Here is an 18,076-nt window from a genome sequence, read left to right on the forward strand (position 1 = left end):
GCCGCTGCTTCTTTATATGAGAAGCGTTGAAAGATATCCATCAGTCCTCCTTCAGATATCCTGGGCTCTCTCTATTTTTTGAGTCAGAGTATTTGGCAGAAGGGGGGGGAAGAGAGAGAGAGAGAGATGAAAAGGCATATCTTGAATAACCTTCATTCATCTCGTCGATAGCGATTAGACTACGTCAATATCTTAATAAATCTACTGGCAAATCAGGAAGCCTCCCATAAAAATATTTCACTTTTTCTTTCCTGCAGAAAAATAACGTGTGCACGATATGGAAGGATTTGCACAATCATTTTCATTCACACACACACGCATATATATGCCGTGTGGTTTTGTTTTTCTATGGGGCTATTTTTATGGGCGAGGTTTTTGGTTTTTTAAAATGTACTTTCACCCCCTTTTCGGAATATGGATGAGGCTAAAGGAGGGGAGCGATAAGAAGCCAGAAAAACTAGCCGTGCAAAATACATGGCCACTCAGAATTGGGTTTGTGGTTCCTCTCGAACTAGGCAGGAAACATGACTGGGGAGGGTGGATGCAGGAAGAGACGAGGAGCGCCCCCTCCGCCTTTTGGTAAAGAAGAGAAGCGGAGGGGGAACAGCCGCCAGAAAGGCTTCTATTTCAAAGTGCCGCGCTTCAGCCTCGTCTCCGAGCTCCCTGCCGAGCGGGTTCTCTGCGCTCTCTCTACGCTTTACGCGGAGCAGCTTCCAAGAACAGCGGCCACCGTCGGCCGCTTTAGCGGCAAAATCTCTCGCTCCCTCCCCTCCCTCCCGCCCTTTCATGTGTTCGGCATCGGCTTGATCCTCTTCCCCTTCCATTATAGGACCTTGTGAGCCACCCTGATCTATACCACCTGTGATGCAGGAGGAGATTGGAGGATGGGGTCATATGACTGGTCACGTGCTGGAGGCAGCTCAGTCCAAAAGAAAATGGGGTTTGGTGTAAATCTGGGGGTGTAATGTTATCATATATCACGCTACCTCGTAAAACCGACACCGAAGCCTACCGGACAACAAATCACGGGTCAAAATTATGAGTTCTTCGTATTATGTGAACGCTCTTTTTAGCAAATATACGACGGGGGCTGCTTCTCTGTTCCAAAATGCGGAGCCCACGTCTTGCTCCTTTGCTACCAACTCCCCCAGAAGCGGCGGCGGCGGCGGCGGCGGCTATGGACCAGGCGCTAGCGCGTTCACCTCCTCCATGCCTGCCTTGTACAATGTGAACAGTACCATATATCAAAACCCGTTCTCTTCCGGATACAGCCTGGGTTCAGACGCCTACAACCTGCACTGTTCCTCTTTCGATCAGAACATTCCCGTCCTCTGCAATGACTTAACCAAAACCAGCTGTGAGAAAGCGGAGGAAAGCAACCTTCATAGCCAGGCTGAGAGTAATTTCCGGATATACCCCTGGATGAGGTCTTCAGGTATGGGGAGCGGAGCGGGGCGGGGGCACGCGAAGGGAAAGCGCTTGCCGGCGGGCGGGCAGAGGATTGCGGCGCAGGGAAAGTTCTTCCACGCAGAGAGCGCGCGCGCGCCTGCCTGTCTTTAATTAGAGCAAGCGGCGCCATTGCGCAGAAAGCCCGTGGCATTGTATGTAAATTAGTCTCATAAAACTTTTTATGGCCCCATTAATGGGTTCTAGCCTCGTAAATTTATTTAACTCCACTCTCTCTCTCTCTTTGTTATGAAATTGGAGCGTTGGGTTGAATTTTGGGCCCGCTAGGGAAGGCTGGCGAAGGTGCCCGGAGAGGAACACGGGCTTAAGGGGGACCCTCGCTTCTCCTCGCCCGCCCGGCCAAATAGAATGGTGGGTGTGTGCGCGTGCGTGCGTGCGTGTGTGTGTGTGTAGGACCGCGTAGGAGAGAAAAAGCCTGAGAAAAGCAGGAACTTTTAATACTTGCATTGAGCGAGAGCGCCTGATTTCTTTTCCTGTATCCCCCCCCCCGAAATATATATGGTCCCTTATAGACAGGCCAGAAAAGGTTGTTGGAGCCATGTAAACTAAAATGGGCCATTGGTTGTCTAGAGCGGGAGCAAAACCTCTTCCTTCAGAGGGAGCAACAGAGAGCCTGAGTTCCAGACGCCGCTTTTCCTTCCACCAGAGTCTGGCGTGTGGTGGGTAGCTGAGCCTAGAGTCCCTTTGAGCCACCATCCCCGCCTCCCTCGGCTTTTCCTTCCTCCGTTTGAAATTACGGCTGGAAACCCCAATTCTCTCCTGACCGCCGTCTCCTGGGTCATTGAGACAAGTTAACCCGCAATTTTAAATACCTGGCGCAGGAACTCAGTGGGACTCGCTGAGCTCATTGGGACTTACTTCCAAGGGGACCGGTTTCAAAACCGGACGGTGGACCCTTACACCCTTACCAAGAAGAAAGTCCCAGTGGACTCAGTGGGGCTTACTCCCGAGTAGGCATACATGGGATTGCTCCGTTCGTGTCCCTTTGCTCAGATGGGGGCTGTATTTAGCAGAAATGCCTTTGCCGGGGATTGGGAGGCCGTAGGAGGAAGATGCCGTCCATTTGTTTGCTGCCTGTTTGTAAACAGATCCGAAGCTCTGCTCGAATGGACCCTCTTCATTTCCTGGTTTTCTAACTTTGGTGGTTTTCTCCGCCCCCACCTCCTCTTCCTCTTCCTCCTCCCCAAATCCTGCCTTCAGGTCCGGATAGGAAGAGAGGGCGTCAGACCTATACCCGTTACCAAACTCTGGAGCTGGAGAAAGAGTTCCATTTCAACCGCTATTTGACCCGCCGCCGGAGGATAGAGATTGCCCACGCCCTGTGCTTGACGGAGAGGCAGATCAAAATCTGGTTTCAAAACCGGCGCATGAAATGGAAGAAGGAGCATAAAGAAGAGGCCGTCGGTGGCGCCCCGGCGGCCAACGACAGCACATCAGCCGCTCCCTCTGTGGAGAAAGTGGAGGAGGAGGAGGAAGAAGAGGACGAAGCGGAATGAATGAACGAGCTCCCCTCCCGGGCTCACCACTCGCCCGAGTCAGCTCTCGTCTTCTGTATGCACGTGACATTGTGAACGCTCTCTTGAAATAATAATTAAAATACATTGGGGGGGGGAAGACCCTTGTAATAGTCAATTCCAACGGGGGGGAGGAGAGTTCTCTTCGACTGGCCCTCCTGAGAGCATCCAAGATACAGTTCTGTGTAAACTAGGAGTAAATGATCACTGGAATACCGGACCAGTTTGGTTTTAAATATCCAAACCTGTTGTATTTTTGTTGTTGTTGTTGTTACATGATAGACGGATAGATATTGGGGTTTTTTCCCCTGGTGTTTGTGATGGAGGGGAATCATGACTTGCACATGTTAAGGGGCAAAAAAGCAAAGCAAGCCCCATATAAGTTAATTTCTAAATAAACTACCTGACTCTATTGGTCCCATTCAGTCGCTAAGGGATAAGTGCATTAGGCTCACACTCAAACTACCTAATTTACACTGAAGATCTATGTACTTCCAGTTACGGGGTTTCTGTTGTTCTTTCTTTGCTTAAATAACCTGCAGAAGGATGAGGGGTGTGTGAAGTCCTTGGGGGAAAAATAGCAATGAATAAACCACTACACTCAACTACAGTGATTTGTACTACCTATTTTCAAAACTACCTATTATCTAGTTCCGCCTACCTATCTTCAAAATTAAACTGTATTTTATTAATGCAAAACGGGATGATTACAATATTAAAGTAACTTCCGTGTAGGACCTGAAGCTTAGAGAAGAAGGCATAAAAAGGGGGGGGAATCGGAGGCCTTCCAGGTCTGACGTGGGTTTTGATGCCGAGTATTGTTGAGTATAATTTAAAGTTTTTAAAATATAATAATATATTTATTCTAAGGCTATTATTAAGTGGAAACAATATGCTGCAATAGAAGCTTTCTTCACTAGTCTTGGCTAGAACCAATTTGGTGGAGGTGAAAAGGGTTGTTGTAAAGATTGTACAAAGCGGCTTCATCTCCTCTTTTTTGTCCAGCACTCTTCTTGGCTGATTAAATGTTTCCTTTTAATTTCTCTATTGTTCTGCTTGATGCAACTGAAGAAAAATGGATAACAAGAGAATTTAAGCAATGGCCATATATATCTACTTCCAACCCCTTTCCATCCCTCTTCCTAGTACCAGAATATGTTACGTCTGAAGCAGCCTTGATTTTCATGACTATTAACATATCTCGTATACTGGGATGAAACTTCTGTTTTTCTTGGACCTCATGTATAAATATAACATGTCATAAACTGGGTAAACTTCGTAGCATGATGCAATGTTCATAACTCTGTATTAATAAATTCTGCCATGAAAGTTTTGGCTAAACTTTATTCATGAATTGTACGTTACAATGTGTTTTTCACTGTGTTCATTGTGAACATTGAGGTATCTCGTGTAAAAATTGACGGGGGGAGTGCGTGCGTGTGTGCTTGAGCGGGAATTCTCTTTGGAAGTACTTTTGTGTATCGCCCGCGTTCAATGTGTTTTATGTTACAAAGAAATAAAAATGCTTGTGGGACAATGGATCCTCATTTTTTATTAAGAGTATTAATTATACATATGCACGTGTGTGTTGTATACATACCCACATATATATACGAGCGCCCACACAACCAAATGGAAAAGGTCTGAGCATATACAAATTAATCCACAGCAATTATGGATAATATACCAGTTCTGCCATTCTAGTACTTGGAAATAAAGTCTAATGCAATGAATAAGACGAGAGCTACTTTCAGAGTAATATGCCTTGCATAAGAGAATGAGCGAGGGGCTGCTAGCAACCCAATTATTACTTGGGCGGAAACCTCTTTGATTCCCAGCGGAGTCTCTTCCACGGAGGATTTAGTTAATGGGGATTAAAATATAAGATTTGGCTTAATCTGTGTCTACTGATTCGTTAGAAATCACACATGCAACTGATTTCGAAGTGGGTCACACTGAGTCGGTGATATTTACTCCTGTGTGAATAGGACTACGGCCTTTATTTGAGCACGAAAACAGAAGGAGAATTTGGTTTTTAAAAGCTCGTCCCACTGCATAGGAGGAAGTCCACATTAAAAGGAGAAAGACAATATGAAATTTCTGGGATCAAACACAACGAAGGCGCAGCCCCTAGTGTGCGCGTTAGCAGACTGAACAACAAAAGTAACAAAAGATACAACACATACACAACCTCCTTTCTGGGCCTTTTTCCAAAATATTTTCGTGAGCATCAGTTTCTCTCCCCTCCCCCACTTTTTTTTTTTTTAAAAGCAAGGCTGGCTGGTTTAAGAATTAAATTATTTTACAAAACGATGTTTTAAAAGGGAAAGATAAATAAGGTTGCTAAGTGGAATAAGGGCAGATGTCCTGCTGTGCTGCTTGATGCACGTATCAATTAAAAAGTCCCCCCTCCCCAATAAAATACAATAAAATAATCTTTCAAACTGTGGGTCCTTTAAAAAATCTTGGGCCGCCTTCCTGGTAAAATGGCGCCTCTCTAAGTCCTGCCTCTTTCTTAGTGATGAGGAAAGAGCCATAAATCCGTTGTTGTTTATGAAAATTTACAACTTTGCAATACAACTTTATGAGTGGCTCGGTTTCTCCATTGGTTGCCGACGGTCATGTGGATGGTAACCGTGAACATGAACTTTTTTATAATTTCCCTGGCGAGAATAGAGCTGCATTCTTTTGCTCAGCTCTGTCCTGCTTCGGATCTCTCTGGCTTTTCAGTTCCCCCCACCTCTACCACCACCCCCGATTTTCATTTGTCCTTTGTAAGTCAATAGGGAGCCGAGGGTATGGAAGTTCAGCATAGGCACCCGCCTAGAACGCAGGTCTTGGATGGCAATTTCCAGTTCCTCCGCCGGAAGGTGTGGCATATTGGATTCAAAGCGCTGGAGTGGCAGATTTTCAACTCGCAACCTGGCTAATTTCCCGCTTCTTCTGGCACCAAAAGGAGAGCGATTCGTCTCCGGTGCAGCCAAAGCGACAGCTGTCAAAGTAGCAGGGGCTCCTACGAGCCAGAACCTAAAAGGTGAGAAATGCAGAGAACATCACCATGAGCAAGTAACCCCTGTTACATTAGGCTAGACAAATCTAGAATAGCAGCATCTTTCTTTAAAATAGACTAGATGTAGAATGTCGATCCGCCAAAGGTGCGAATGCATTAGTGGTTCCTGGACTGTGCCGGGCACATTCAAAACAGACAAGAGCTATTAATGAGCCTGTAGACATGCTGTTTTAACACCGCTGAAGCATCATTTGTTTAAGAATAACCTGTGTTTTTAAAGACATGGGTATTCTGGGGTGGGTTGTATTTTTTAAAAAACCAGTAATTAAATGCTGCATTGTTTAGAAACGCAGGGTTGGAATGTTGATAAGGTGTATATATTAACCACATATACTCGTTCTGAGTTGTCATGTTTCGTTTGTGATTGTTGTTGCTAAGAGATTTTTTTAAAGTCTATGAGTTTTATCAGTGTAAAAGAGCTTGGCAGTTTTATCGCTTCATTTTAGATTTTAGGTGAATATTAATTCTGGGAATGTCAGAGGATAGATTATGCATGCATTGGATTGCTTGGTCTTCAAATGAAGAGGTGTGTATAATAGTATTGGAGTCACCTATCCTGTTTGATGCCTGTATAATATTGGGGGCTTTTTAAAGTCCTGAAATGCAGCTTGTTCATTAATGATAACTGAAGATTAAATGCAATGAGGATGCTCACTTCAGATCCTCAAAACCGAGATTTATTTACTTACTTTTGGAGGGGAGAGGGGAAAAGGTTAATGGAATGATAGAAAATTATCTTTAAAACTCGTATAGATGCAGGTTTGTGGTAGCAGAGTTATATTTTCTCAAGCGATTTTGTGTGGTTCTCCCATTTTGTGTTGCTTCTTTAACACGGTTTTCTAAGAGGAAAGTACTTCTCACTGTATATTCTCAAAAATTCATTTCCGTTATTAAAGGTGAACAGCAATTGTCGTACATGTTCAAAACGATGGGGTTATTCCCCCCTTCTCCGAGTTGATAAAGAATTACGCGTGCATTGCAGTATCTGGTTGACTGCAACCGCAGTGACTGTCGGATTATTTATCTCCAAGAGGAGCATACTCAGTGCTGCCACTCTGTGGCTGAAGAAGGTACTAGGCGCAGCGTGGGCCGGGACAACCGCCAGTAAAACACACACATCCCCTCCCCCACGCCCCACGAAACGTAACGGGTTGCTTTCTATTGGAAAACTCTGTTTGTAAAAATCGACCTTCAGTTGCCCCCATCAAGCTTTATTCCTTTAAGGATATTTTCCCGTGAGAGATTTAAAAAGTATGTAGCAGACGGGAATTCAAAGGGACATCCTGGAAAGATGTTATTGAGCGGATTGCTTGGCGTGGTGAATTGGAAGGACTGTGCGGGCTGCTCAATACTCGTTCAGTCTAAACAATGGCTGGGATTGTGAGAACTGTTTGGATTTGCGGCTATTAGCTAAATGTCGATTGCATCTCTGCATATAAGGATTTGCAAGTGGATTCATACCTTATGAGAAGGGAGCTTTTAAGCTTAAGAGGGTTACAGCCCCCCGCACCTGTATTCTAACTTTGTTTGACTTATGGCTTCGATTGAATGAAAGACGGGATAAGGAGGGAGTGGGAAGGAGTGGGAAGGAGGGGAGGGGGAAATCCTCCTATTGTTAAAGTGGTAGTCACCCATTTAAATCGACGGATGCAGCTATTTTTAACAAGTTTTGGAGTTTTGCATGTTTTCTTTTAAAGGAGGACACTCGGGCTGTTTACCTTGCTTCACCAAGGAATGTGTCTCCGGGAGTTTGTCTGGGTTCATTTGAGAAGGTGCCGTCTTTGGCCACGCTTCTGCTTAGCAGATGTGGGTCTCGGAACCTCGCGCTGGCGGGGAAAGGCCTTTCCTATAGGTAAACGTTGATATTATTCATTCATTGGACTTGAAACCAAGATTTGTTTTTTGTTTTGTTTTCTTTTTTCCATTGCATTTTGCTAAATCAACTAGCTGGAGACCTGGTGACTATGTGTGTACTTTCTCGCGTTTCTATTCTGGTTTATTTTGCTATCGATGAAAGAAAGAAAGCAAGAAAATTAGGGAAATTCCTTCGTTTTGGAGTTGAGTTTACATACGCTTTCCTACCATGCAAGTGTTTACTAGCTCCTCATATTTGCATGATGATCTGAGAGTGGTATTTTACTCATTAAAACAAATGGAAACAGAGCACTACCCTAAGACAATGGAGAAATGTTCCCTGTTTCCTTCAACTGTAAGAACTTTTTTCCCCTTTAGATTATGTGCATGTTGATGCTTGAAATGCAATGCAAAATGTTGGAAAATGTATTTATTTTGGTCATCAGTAATGGTTGGTTTCCTGTTTCTGCGTTTATGCATATTTCCACCTATGCTGTCAACTGCATTTATAGGTAACCTTTGAGGGATACGATTGGGGAAGTCCTTTGAAAAGAACACACCATTACTGGAGGTAATCGAGAGCTCCCTGTGAAACTCCGATTAGGGGCACACAAACAATAGGCGCGATGGGGAGGTGGAGGAGGGATGTTTTAACTTACTGCTGTTTTATAGATACCGCAATCAGACTCCGGAAATGAAACATACTGGTTTACAACAGGAACAAACCTCAACGGCTTTCAAGCCAAGTGAGGGCCAGTTATTACAGCACCTATTCAAAAAGCAGACTGCGGAGGGAAGTGTGAATGCTATGTAAACAACTAGCACAGAAAATATATTTTGGGCTTCAATCCTGTGCACACTTACTTGGGCCTAAGGCCCAGTGGACTCAATGGGACTTACACCTGAGTAAATACGCTTAGAATGCATTTAAGACATGGCTCTATCAGACGATATCATTAGCACTTCTTTAACTTCAGGCCTGGATATACAATTTTGTTCTCACTACTATGAAAGTTCTACCACGTTTGAAAAATAAATAAAAGTAAAATGTTTGCTAGATTTTTTCTAAAATACCACACACAATACCCAGCAACAACCAGGTTAAATGTAATTATGAAATGGGGCAGCCCAAATAAGTAGTTTATAAAAGATTGGCCATTACTGGGGTTTTCTCCTTCGCCTGCTAGATTAAAACAACAACAGGCTAAAGCTGCAAATATATTACTTGACGAGTTTAAAAATGTCAACAAGAAAAACATGCCTGTTTTTGCTGGAACAATTCCATCTCTTCAAAGCAGCTGGTGTCGTCCTCAGCTACTTCCAGAGGATTTCCTTTGAAAAGCACCCATTGGCAACACACAACAACAACAATGTACCGAGAGATCGCCACTTTCTTTCCGGCTCATGATCTACTATTAAAATTGTCTGGATTATCTTTAACAGAGGAGATCCTTTTCTTTCGCTGTCGAGGGGCTCAGAAAGAAAGGAAGGAAAAAAGGAAGGAAGGAAGAAATATTGTTGCGTTGTTTGTGTGTGCCTGTGCGTGTGTTTTCTTATTAACAAAAATACCTAGGCTAAATTATATTCGCGTATTATATTCTGAATGGAAACATTGGGGAAGCCTTGCATGACTAAGCTTGTACCCCCACCCCCACCCCCAAATAAGGGCTGGGAAGAGAAAGAACGCTTTTAACTGAGGTTGTTTCTTTTCAATCAGATCAGAGCTGATCTTCCCATTTCGAACTTGTTTGACATTTCCCTTAAAAAACAACAACACTTAAATACCACATAAATCAACCGGCTGCGTTGCTTTCATCTTCGGGAGCGGGGGGAGGCTGTCGGATACTGACGAAAGAATGAATGGGGTGGGGGTAATGGGGAGTTTCCTGGGCGCTCATTGATAATACCCTCAGTCTGTACACCCTAACTTTGTAGAGGTGCCACCCGCGTCACTTCCTTGATTTATTTATCTATACAATCACACACACACGCACACAATTCCTCTCCAGCAGTTCCGATTACCCCCAGCTTTTTGGCACAGTAGACGATAACTGCTGCTTGCAAGTTGCTATCCATCTGCCAGGCTCCGGCGGCGGCTGAGGTGGCGGGGGGTGTTGTTTGTAACTTTGCTGGCTCGGTGGCGGCGGGTCCCAGGGGAGAAGGGCCCTCCGCCGCTCTCTCATTGGTCGCCGAGCCGTCAGCTGGTGCTATTTGCTGCTGTCGCTTTTGGCGCTCGGCCATCCAGAAACAAACCACTTCGATGACTACTAATAGTTATAGCCAGATGTACTAATACACAACAAATCACGGTCCGGGATCTGGGGAGCGTCAATGAGTTCCTATTTTGTGAATCACACTTTCCCGGGGAGCCTGCCTAATGGGCAGGAGTCGTTCCTCGGGCAGATCCCCCTCTACCCAGCTGGCTACGAGGCTCTGAGGCACTTTCCAGCCTCTTATGGGGTCAGCAGCCTGCAGGACAAGACCTACTCCTCACCTTGCTTCTACCAACAGTCCACCAGCACGGTCATCGCCTGCAACCGGGCATCTTACGACTATGGAGCCTCCTGCTTCTACTCAGACAAGGACCTGGGCGGCGCCTCCTCGCCCTCGGGTAGTGGCAAGCAGAGGGCCAGCCACCCTGGGGACTATCTGCCTTGCTTTGCTTCTGACCAGCAGTACAAACCAGAGAGCGGGCCAGCCAAAATCATAAACGAAGAAGGCAGCGACCGGAAGTACACCAGTCCCGTTTATCCCTGGATGCAAAGGATGAACTCGTGTGCTGGTAAGTCATTGGGATGCAACCAAGAATCAAGGGATGGGGTGGGGTAGGGAGGTGTGAGGGTGAAAGTAAGGGAGTGAATGTTTTGGGGCGGATGAAGGAAGATGCTTTTTTCTTTTTGGGAAGGAACTTTCTCAGACTGCCTATGAAGACCAATGCCACCTGCAAGCCAGTGGGTAACCTGAGACTTCTTTCCAGGTTCTTCTTGAACCTGACAGGTTTGGGGCTGTCTTGAAGAGGAAAGCCTTTGTTTAAAAAGTCGTCTAAAGTCTGAGTCAGCAGATAAAAGCTGCAGTCCCAAACAAACCTACCTGAAAGCCAATTCCATAGGAATTAGTGTAATTTACTGTGAAGTTAACGTTTTTAGGCTTCGGTGGTAGTTACTACTACTGCTGTGGAACAACAACACACAAAGAAGTCCCCCTTCCATGAGAGTAATGCAGAGGACTATGCCCTCTGTACTGACTGCTCAATATATTTGCAAGACAGATTCTCTCTTCCTCCCCCCTTCACCCACTCATTAGGGTGTAAGTATCAGCTACTGAATGCACGTCTCTCAGTAATATGTGCGCACACACAAATCATCTACTGGGGGCAGAGGGGGTGGGAAGAGAGGAAACTTGATCAATGGCCAAATTCCCATTGATTTTAATGGAGCGGAATTTCATTCTTTGTCCTTAAAATGGAAGTTTAGAATGGATAGGAAAAGGCTTACAATATTTAAATTCCAGATGTATTTTTTCAGGTTTTCCTCCACCCACCCCTCTAACCTTCTTCCGTTGTGAGTTTGTTTCTTGGGGAGGGGGAAAACCACAGTGTAGTTATTATAACATGAGGGGGGATTCTTGCTTTAAGGATACATATTAGGATTTATTTATTTTTCCATTGACTATGCGTCAAGTCTAGACTGCCATCCTAAAAGCACTTACTTGGAAATGGGTTTTACTGAAATCTATGGCCCTGCAAATAATGTGTTTAGGGTCTGGTATTTGTTTGCTTAATTATTACGAAGGGTCACTATCCAGCCAAAATTAACACTTTCAGGTCTCACTTATTTCAAATGCAGGATAGTTAAGGACCTGCTCATGCTTGAGTCTTCTTTTGAAAATGAATGGAACTTAAAGCTGCTTAACTTTGGCTGGATCCTGCCCAGGTACTCTAACAGCATAATCCTAGGCATGTCTACTCATGAGTAGGTCCCACTGAGTTCAACGGGGCTTACTCCCAGGCTGGTGGGTATAGGATTGCCGCCTGAGTGTTCTACACACTCCAGAGAGACATAAAACGTAACTCGCATGCATGCACACACACACACACATGAGTCATTCACAATGTGTGCATATGTGCCTATTTGTGTATCATATAAGGGCATTTGGTGCACTGAGCGCAGTATGAAATGTAGTCTTATTGTCAATAAAAACATTTGGCCCTGAAGATTCTGCTCTCAAATATATCAGCTGAAAATCCCTGAGAAAGATTACGCTCGGAAAACGTGAGGCGGTCACTGAGCCTCTCCTCCATTAGGTCCTATGTAAGGAACGGGGGGAGAAAATAAGGAGCCTGGCTTGGAGGTCTTTTTACCCTCTTCTGTGAACAGAAAGTTCGCAGGCCTCGCCAACTGAGATCCTATTGTCTTTACTTCCATAGGTGCGGTGTATGGAACGCAGGGCAGACGGGGCAGACAAACCTACACCAGATACCAGACCTTAGAGTTAGAGAAGGAATTCCATTATAACAGATATTTAACCAGAAGGCGACGGATTGAGATCGCCAACGCCCTCTGCCTTACTGAGCGACAGATTAAAATCTGGTTTCAAAACAGGCGGATGAAGTGGAAAAAAGAGAGCAAACTGATCAATTCCACCCAGCCCGGCGAAGAAACAGAGGAAAAGACAGGGGATTAAAACCATGCTTAAAAAAAAGTCACCAGACTTTTTCATTAGTGGCTTTTTTCCTTTTCTTCCCTATCCCTCCCAATGAGTTTCTTCCAAGAAAAAAATCCCTAGTTGTGATTATTCTTATTCTGATATTCTCAAAGGCTTGATTAAAATATATACATATTTATATATCTACATCTATATATTTGCAATTAACTGTGGATTTCTTTGTGGATCAATAGAATAACTGGACTTAGAAGGGCGTGGTGTACATAGGTCTCCAAAGCGTAAGTTAGGATTTTTAAAATGCTTCAGATATGATTAAGATTCTTTTTTTAAAAAAATGTTTCAAGTGGAGCATCGATATCTGATAGGCTGTGATTAGATGGATTGGCTTCCAGGCACACACAAAAAGCTCCAGTCGCTTGTTCAAAGGGAAACCATATTCTAGAATGGCCAGAGATGTACAGGCTTCTTATTTATGTCTTTGCTACTAAATCGGGGTATATTATTGCTCATCGTTCTTCTCCTGTTCACCTCAAACCTGAGCCCATTCATTCGGAAATAAAAACCCACTGATTTCAATGGGACTTCTTGAAATGTACCCTGGCATGGCAACTTTATGGCACCAAAATATTAAGGATTAAGAAAACCTTGTTTCCTTGTACATTTGAATGAAACATATGAATGGAACTCTCCAAAAATAGGAAACGTGGCAATTTCAATATTGAGATTAAGTTTTTTAAAAATCTTTAATTGTTGATGGCTCACTATGTGAGTTTTAAAATGGCCACTTTATTTTTTTTTTTTGAAAAATAGCAAAACCCTGAATTTTTCAAGGGTCAAAATACTGTAAATAAAAGCATAAAAAGTGAAAGAAGAGTCTTTTTAGGTGGGCAGGGTTCTTATTAGAGTTTTATTGGAAATATATTCCTTGAACATCAAGGGTGGCTTTGATTTCTAAGTAATAAGGACGGAGTAGGCAAAATACTGTTGGATGTTTTCCTACTCCTTCATGTTTGGTTAAATTACTAGACAACAACAAATATGCTTAATAATAATAATAATAAACTAAGGTAGAAATGCAGCTATTGTCATATGGTGTCATAGAGGATGTGTAAAGGAAGGATCAGATGCACGCAAGGTTTGCTTTAAATAACAGTTCAGTGAAAATGTATCGTCATATATGCTGTTAAGAGTGTTTGGCGTCCTATGTATATATGTGGAAACGAAGATATTTTTCCATACTGTGAGAACTGTACCTATTGGGCGATGGCTCTGAATATTAATAAAAGTGAAATATTGAGAACCTTTCCCTCAAAAGATCATCACCACCATATATATATTTCAAAGAGAAGGGGGAGAGAGGAAATGTCCATGGTATCACAAAATTATAATGGACTCTCTCCCCCTCTTTTAACTTACATCCTATTTAAAAGAGTATTAAAGGACAGCTCAGTTGAAAGGAAATATTGAAACGAGCATTGATCTTTAAAAAATAAACAGCAGTCGATCCCCCACCTTCTCTTCCTCCCTGGTTTTTCAAGCGCCCGAGAAATACACCGTAGTAATCGTTGCTAGAATGCTGAGCTTTATTATTTACCCCCAAGTGGCTTAAACAATAATCAGCCTTTTACCTTCATCCTACAATAGAAATACGAAGTTATTTTTTGCTTTTCTTTTTTAAAATCTCCAGCAGAATACGGATGTTGGGGTTTTTTAAAGGATGCAAGATAAAAGGAACCTTATTGAAAATGGAAGGGTGAATATATTTTCCCTGTGCTTCTGAATTCTTGCTGGTTTTCTGATCTGGAGCCGATAGCCCTTAACAATTGGTCCATACTAATGGAACTGTGTGAGAGATGCCATAATTTTGCTATAATGGGCTGTAACCTCGATTCGACCCCAGCCCTGCGTGCAGCCACTGGCTGGGAAGGGTGAAAATCTAGCTTGTCTCCAGACGGTGGCGCACGAGGCCGCCTGACAGTCAGGAGCTGGCGGCGGGCTCGCGCGCCGGGCACGCGCCCCAGCCCTTCTGCATCCACCCAACTCCCCCATTTAGTGCACGAGTTTACCTCTAGAGGTCATCAGGCAGGATTTACGACTGGACAACAAAAGCACGTGATATGAAGCCGTACCCCATATTTGGGTGCCTACGTAGGAGGGAACCAAGTACATGTCCCAGTCATTTCCATAATTCATCATAAATTGTGCAAGGGTGCTATAGACGCACCAAAAAACGAAGCAAAGAGCCACAAATCAAGCCCCCCGATCAAAAAAAACAAAAAACAAATGAGCTCTTATTTTGTAAACTCATTTTGCGGTCGCTATCCAAATGGCCCGGACTACCCGTTACATAATTATGGAGATCCTAGTGCCGTGAGCGAGCAATTCAGGGACTCCGCCAGCATGCATTCCGGCAGGTACGGCGGCTACGGCTACAATGGCATGGACCTCAGCGTCGGCCGCTCGGCTTCCAGCCACTTTGCGGCAGGGGGCCCCACGGAGAGGGCTCGCGGCAGTTACCCCTCCAGCGCCACCAACGCCGCCCCCGAGGCCAGGTACGCCAACCGGGCGGCGGCGGCGGCCACGGCGGCCACTCACTCGCCTCCGCCTGACCCGCTGCCCTGCGCCGCCGCCGTGGCCACCTCGCCTGTCAGCGGCGACGCTCATCACGGCGGCGTGAAAAACTCCACAGCAAACTCGACCAGCACTTCGGCCACTTCCAGCAGCGGCGCCAGCAGCGCCAGCAGCACCAGCACCGGCAACAATCCCCACCTAGGCAGAGAAGTGCTAAGTACGTCGCCTGGCACTGAAGATGACACCCCAGCCAGCGGCGAGCAGGCGAATTCCCAGCAGAACGACCAAAGCACAGCCCAACAGCCTCCACAGCCCCAGATCTACCCCTGGATGAGAAAACTGCACATAAGCCATGGTAAAGGCATGCCCAATTTACTATATATAATAGGAGAGCGAGAGGGAGAGCGAGAGAGGAGGGATGTAGATCTAAGAGATATTGCTTGAAAAAGAGAAAATGGGGGTTCAAGAAATGTGCCTTCTCCTGGCTGTATGCGTGTGGCTGTCTGCCTGCCTGTCCATCTGCTCTATCCGGAGAAAGCCCCCTGTCCCTCCTGGAAAGGGCTCTGCGGCTGAAGGCAAGGGGAACGCTGGAAATCGGGGTAGAGCGAGCCAGCCTCCTCTTAAGAACTCTTCCAAGTCTCCAGGACTGTAAGGTGTAATTGAAGTGGTGGTGGTGGTGGTGGTGGTGGTGGTGGTGGTGGTGGTGGTGGTGGTGGTGTGTGTGTGTGTGTGTGTGTGTGTGTGTGTGTGTGTGTGTGTGTGTGTGTGTGTGTGTGTGTGTGTGTGTGTGTGTGTGTGTGTGTGTGTGTGTGTGTGTGTGTGTGAGAGAGAGAGAGAGAGAGAGAGAGAGAGAGAGAGAGTCTTGAATAGTGCATGTCAGCCTCTGTAATTTATGACGACGACCGTCCAGTGAAAAACACCGTTACTAATTATATCAAAAAAGAAGTTGAGCAAATAATGTGTGTGTATGGCGGAGATTTTTCTGGGAGGGAAGGAAGTCGAGGAAAAATTTAAGAGGGGAGTCGGGGGGGGCAATGGGGGAGGTTAATCCTGCAGTCCACAGTGCATTGACTTGGAAATCATTCCCACTGACTCCCAAATAAAGTACGTTCAGATCAGGAGTGGGAATGGAACTTGGAAGGTGCTTTGTTTGTGTGAGTTTCCACCCCCCAGTTCTTTTCTTTCGTAGCTCGCCCTAGTCTGAGTCAAAACTTCACCACGATCCTAAACATATTCTTAGGAAGTAGGTTCTCTTGAGGACAAAAGGGGAATTGACTTCGAAGTCATAATATATTCAGGATCCGGGTGTAGAAGGGAATTGCAATCATGTCTTTTCCTCGAGTTTCCCTGTGATGAAATACATTCCCCAGAAGAGTCACAGGGAGGCGATTGAAATTTACACCGCTGCAGATTATTGAAGGGAATGGAAGGGGAACGAGATGGGGGGAGGAGGAGGAGGAGGAGGAAGAGGAGGAGGAGGAGGCACTTGTTGAGCACTGTCTTCCAACTCAATACCCAAACAAGCCGGAGAAGGAAAGAGAGGGGGAGAGAAAGATCTGAGAAGAAGGGACGCGCGCGTAGGTGTCTTCTCTTGCCAAAGTCTAAACCGTCACCCCCTCTTTTTTCCCCCGTTGCAGACAACATAGGGGGACCCGAAGGGAAAAGGGCTCGGACTGCTTACACCCGCTACCAGACCCTGGAGTTGGAGAAAGAGTTTCACTTCAATAGATACCTGACCCGCAGGAGGAGGATTGAAATAGCACATGCTCTTTGCCTCTCAGAGAGACAGATCAAGATCTGGTTCCAAAACAGGCGCATGAAGTGGAAAAAGGATAACAAGCTGAAGAGTATGAGCATGGCAGCGGCGGGAGGAGCCTTCCGCCCTTAAGAGAAGCCCCCGGCCCTGCTGCTGCTGCTGTTGCTGCTTCCTTCCCGGAAAACAAAACAAAACGAGTACTGAGCAGCATTATATGAGCTGACCCTGCGTGGAATGTCAGTAGCCTCTCTCCTTCTCTCTCGCCCTTTTACATTGACTTGCTCTAACTTCCCCGGGAGGCCGAAGGAGCCCCCCTAAGCCCATCTTTTAATCATGAGCCTGTTTTAATTGATCCTCTCTAGCGCGTGTTACCAGTAGATCTGCTTCCCGTGCATTTCTTTGTCTTGAATGGCTTTTGTCTTGAAGGAAAAAAAATGTAGATGTTTTAACTTATTTATATGAAGCGAGTGGTGTTACTTGAAGTAACTGTAAAAAAAAAACCCGAGGGGGGGTGGACCTTTCACGCAAAAAGTGAAGGAGAGCGATCTGCTCCTTCCTTGGTTCCCCCTCCTTCCCCTCTGGCTCTCTGCGCCCCGCGTTCCAGTCCTGTTTGAATCCCTATGTTCTCTGTGTGTGTTGCACTCGCTGTGCTTAACTGTGCATGTGTGTTCAAAACGTGTCAGTGTCTGTATAGCTCCAAGCTGTGGCCAAGATTTCCAATCAGAAACTACCTATCTAATTCCTGTGTCATTAATGGCTGTTGTAGAGGTGAATTATGATGAAATGCAAACTGAACGTGTCCTAACGTGTAGTGAATAGTGAATCTGTGACGAAAACTGTGATTCCAGACAGTATGTCCTTGCTGTGCCTTTGTATATGACTCTTTGCACGAATTCTTAGAAGTGGCTTTTTATTAAGCGCAGCTTCAGTAACGTATCTTTTTAATTCTCTCTCTCTCTCTCTCTCTCTCTCTTCTTTCTTTCTTTCTTTCTTTCTTTCTTTCTTTCTTTCTTTCTTTCTTTCTTTCTTTCTTTCTTTCTTTCTTTTTGGTGAACGAAGTTACACATAGAGTCAAAGTCCGGCTGTTTGAGGAAAAAAATGTGATCGGCTTTTTAAAAAAACTGTTTTTTTTAAATAACTGACTGGAAAAATAAACTTTCTATTGTAAGGGTTTTTCCC

General features: G+C 45.0%; 4 protein-coding genes across 5 annotated transcripts in view; all 4 read left to right on the forward strand.

Moving 5' to 3' along the window:
* The first annotated feature begins 949 nt into the window (after positions 1–949).
* Positions 950–4,520, forward strand: HOXA7 (homeobox A7). The gene is given in 3 exon segments (XM_061587331.1): positions 950–1,028; positions 1,031–1,435; positions 2,668–4,520. Coding segments are annotated over 3 exon segments (765 nt in total). The 5' UTR covers positions 950–964; the 3' UTR covers positions 2,964–4,520.
* A 1,411-nt stretch (positions 4,521–5,931) lies between these two features.
* Positions 5,932–13,850, forward strand: HOXA6 (homeobox A6). 2 transcript variants are annotated; one of them, XM_061587329.1, is made up of 6 exons: positions 5,932–6,015; positions 6,948–7,121; positions 7,749–7,903; positions 8,418–8,476; positions 8,578–10,687; positions 12,332–13,850. In XM_061587329.1, exons 5-6 carry the CDS (start codon positions 10,237–10,239, stop codon positions 12,586–12,588), a joined length of 708 nt encoding a protein of 235 aa, XP_061443313.1. In that variant the 5' UTR covers positions 5,932–6,015; positions 6,948–7,121; positions 7,749–7,903; positions 8,418–8,476; positions 8,578–10,236; the 3' UTR covers positions 12,589–13,850. The 2 variants fall into 2 exon arrangements, with proteins under 2 accessions (XP_061443313.1, XP_061443314.1); XM_061587330.1 differs by lacking the exons at positions 6,948–7,121; positions 7,749–7,903; positions 8,418–8,476 and having other exon boundaries at positions 5,934–6,015.
* On the forward strand, positions 5,938–17,852 carry LOC133365443 (homeobox protein Hox-A5-like). The gene is made up of 3 exons (XM_061587325.1): positions 5,938–6,015; positions 14,258–15,496; positions 16,779–17,852. The coding sequence occupies exons 2-3, from the start codon at positions 14,854–14,856 to the stop codon at positions 17,027–17,029; spliced, it is 894 nt and encodes a 297-aa protein (XP_061443309.1). The 5' UTR covers positions 5,938–6,015; positions 14,258–14,853; the 3' UTR covers positions 17,030–17,852.
* The window catches only part of HOXA3 (homeobox A3), a 68,365-nt gene continuing 56,280 nt past the window's right edge, over positions 5,992–18,076 (forward strand). The window contains exon 1 of the mRNA XM_061587313.1: positions 5,992–6,015. The gene's annotated coding sequence lies outside the window, so the exon portion shown is untranslated. The remainder of the gene's footprint in view (positions 6,016–18,076) is intronic.

The sequence above is a fragment of the Rhineura floridana genome, chromosome 10, assembly GCF_030035675.1.
Source record: "Rhineura floridana isolate rRhiFlo1 chromosome 10, rRhiFlo1.hap2, whole genome shotgun sequence".
NCBI lineage: Eukaryota > Metazoa > Chordata > Lepidosauria > Squamata > Rhineuridae > Rhineura > Rhineura floridana.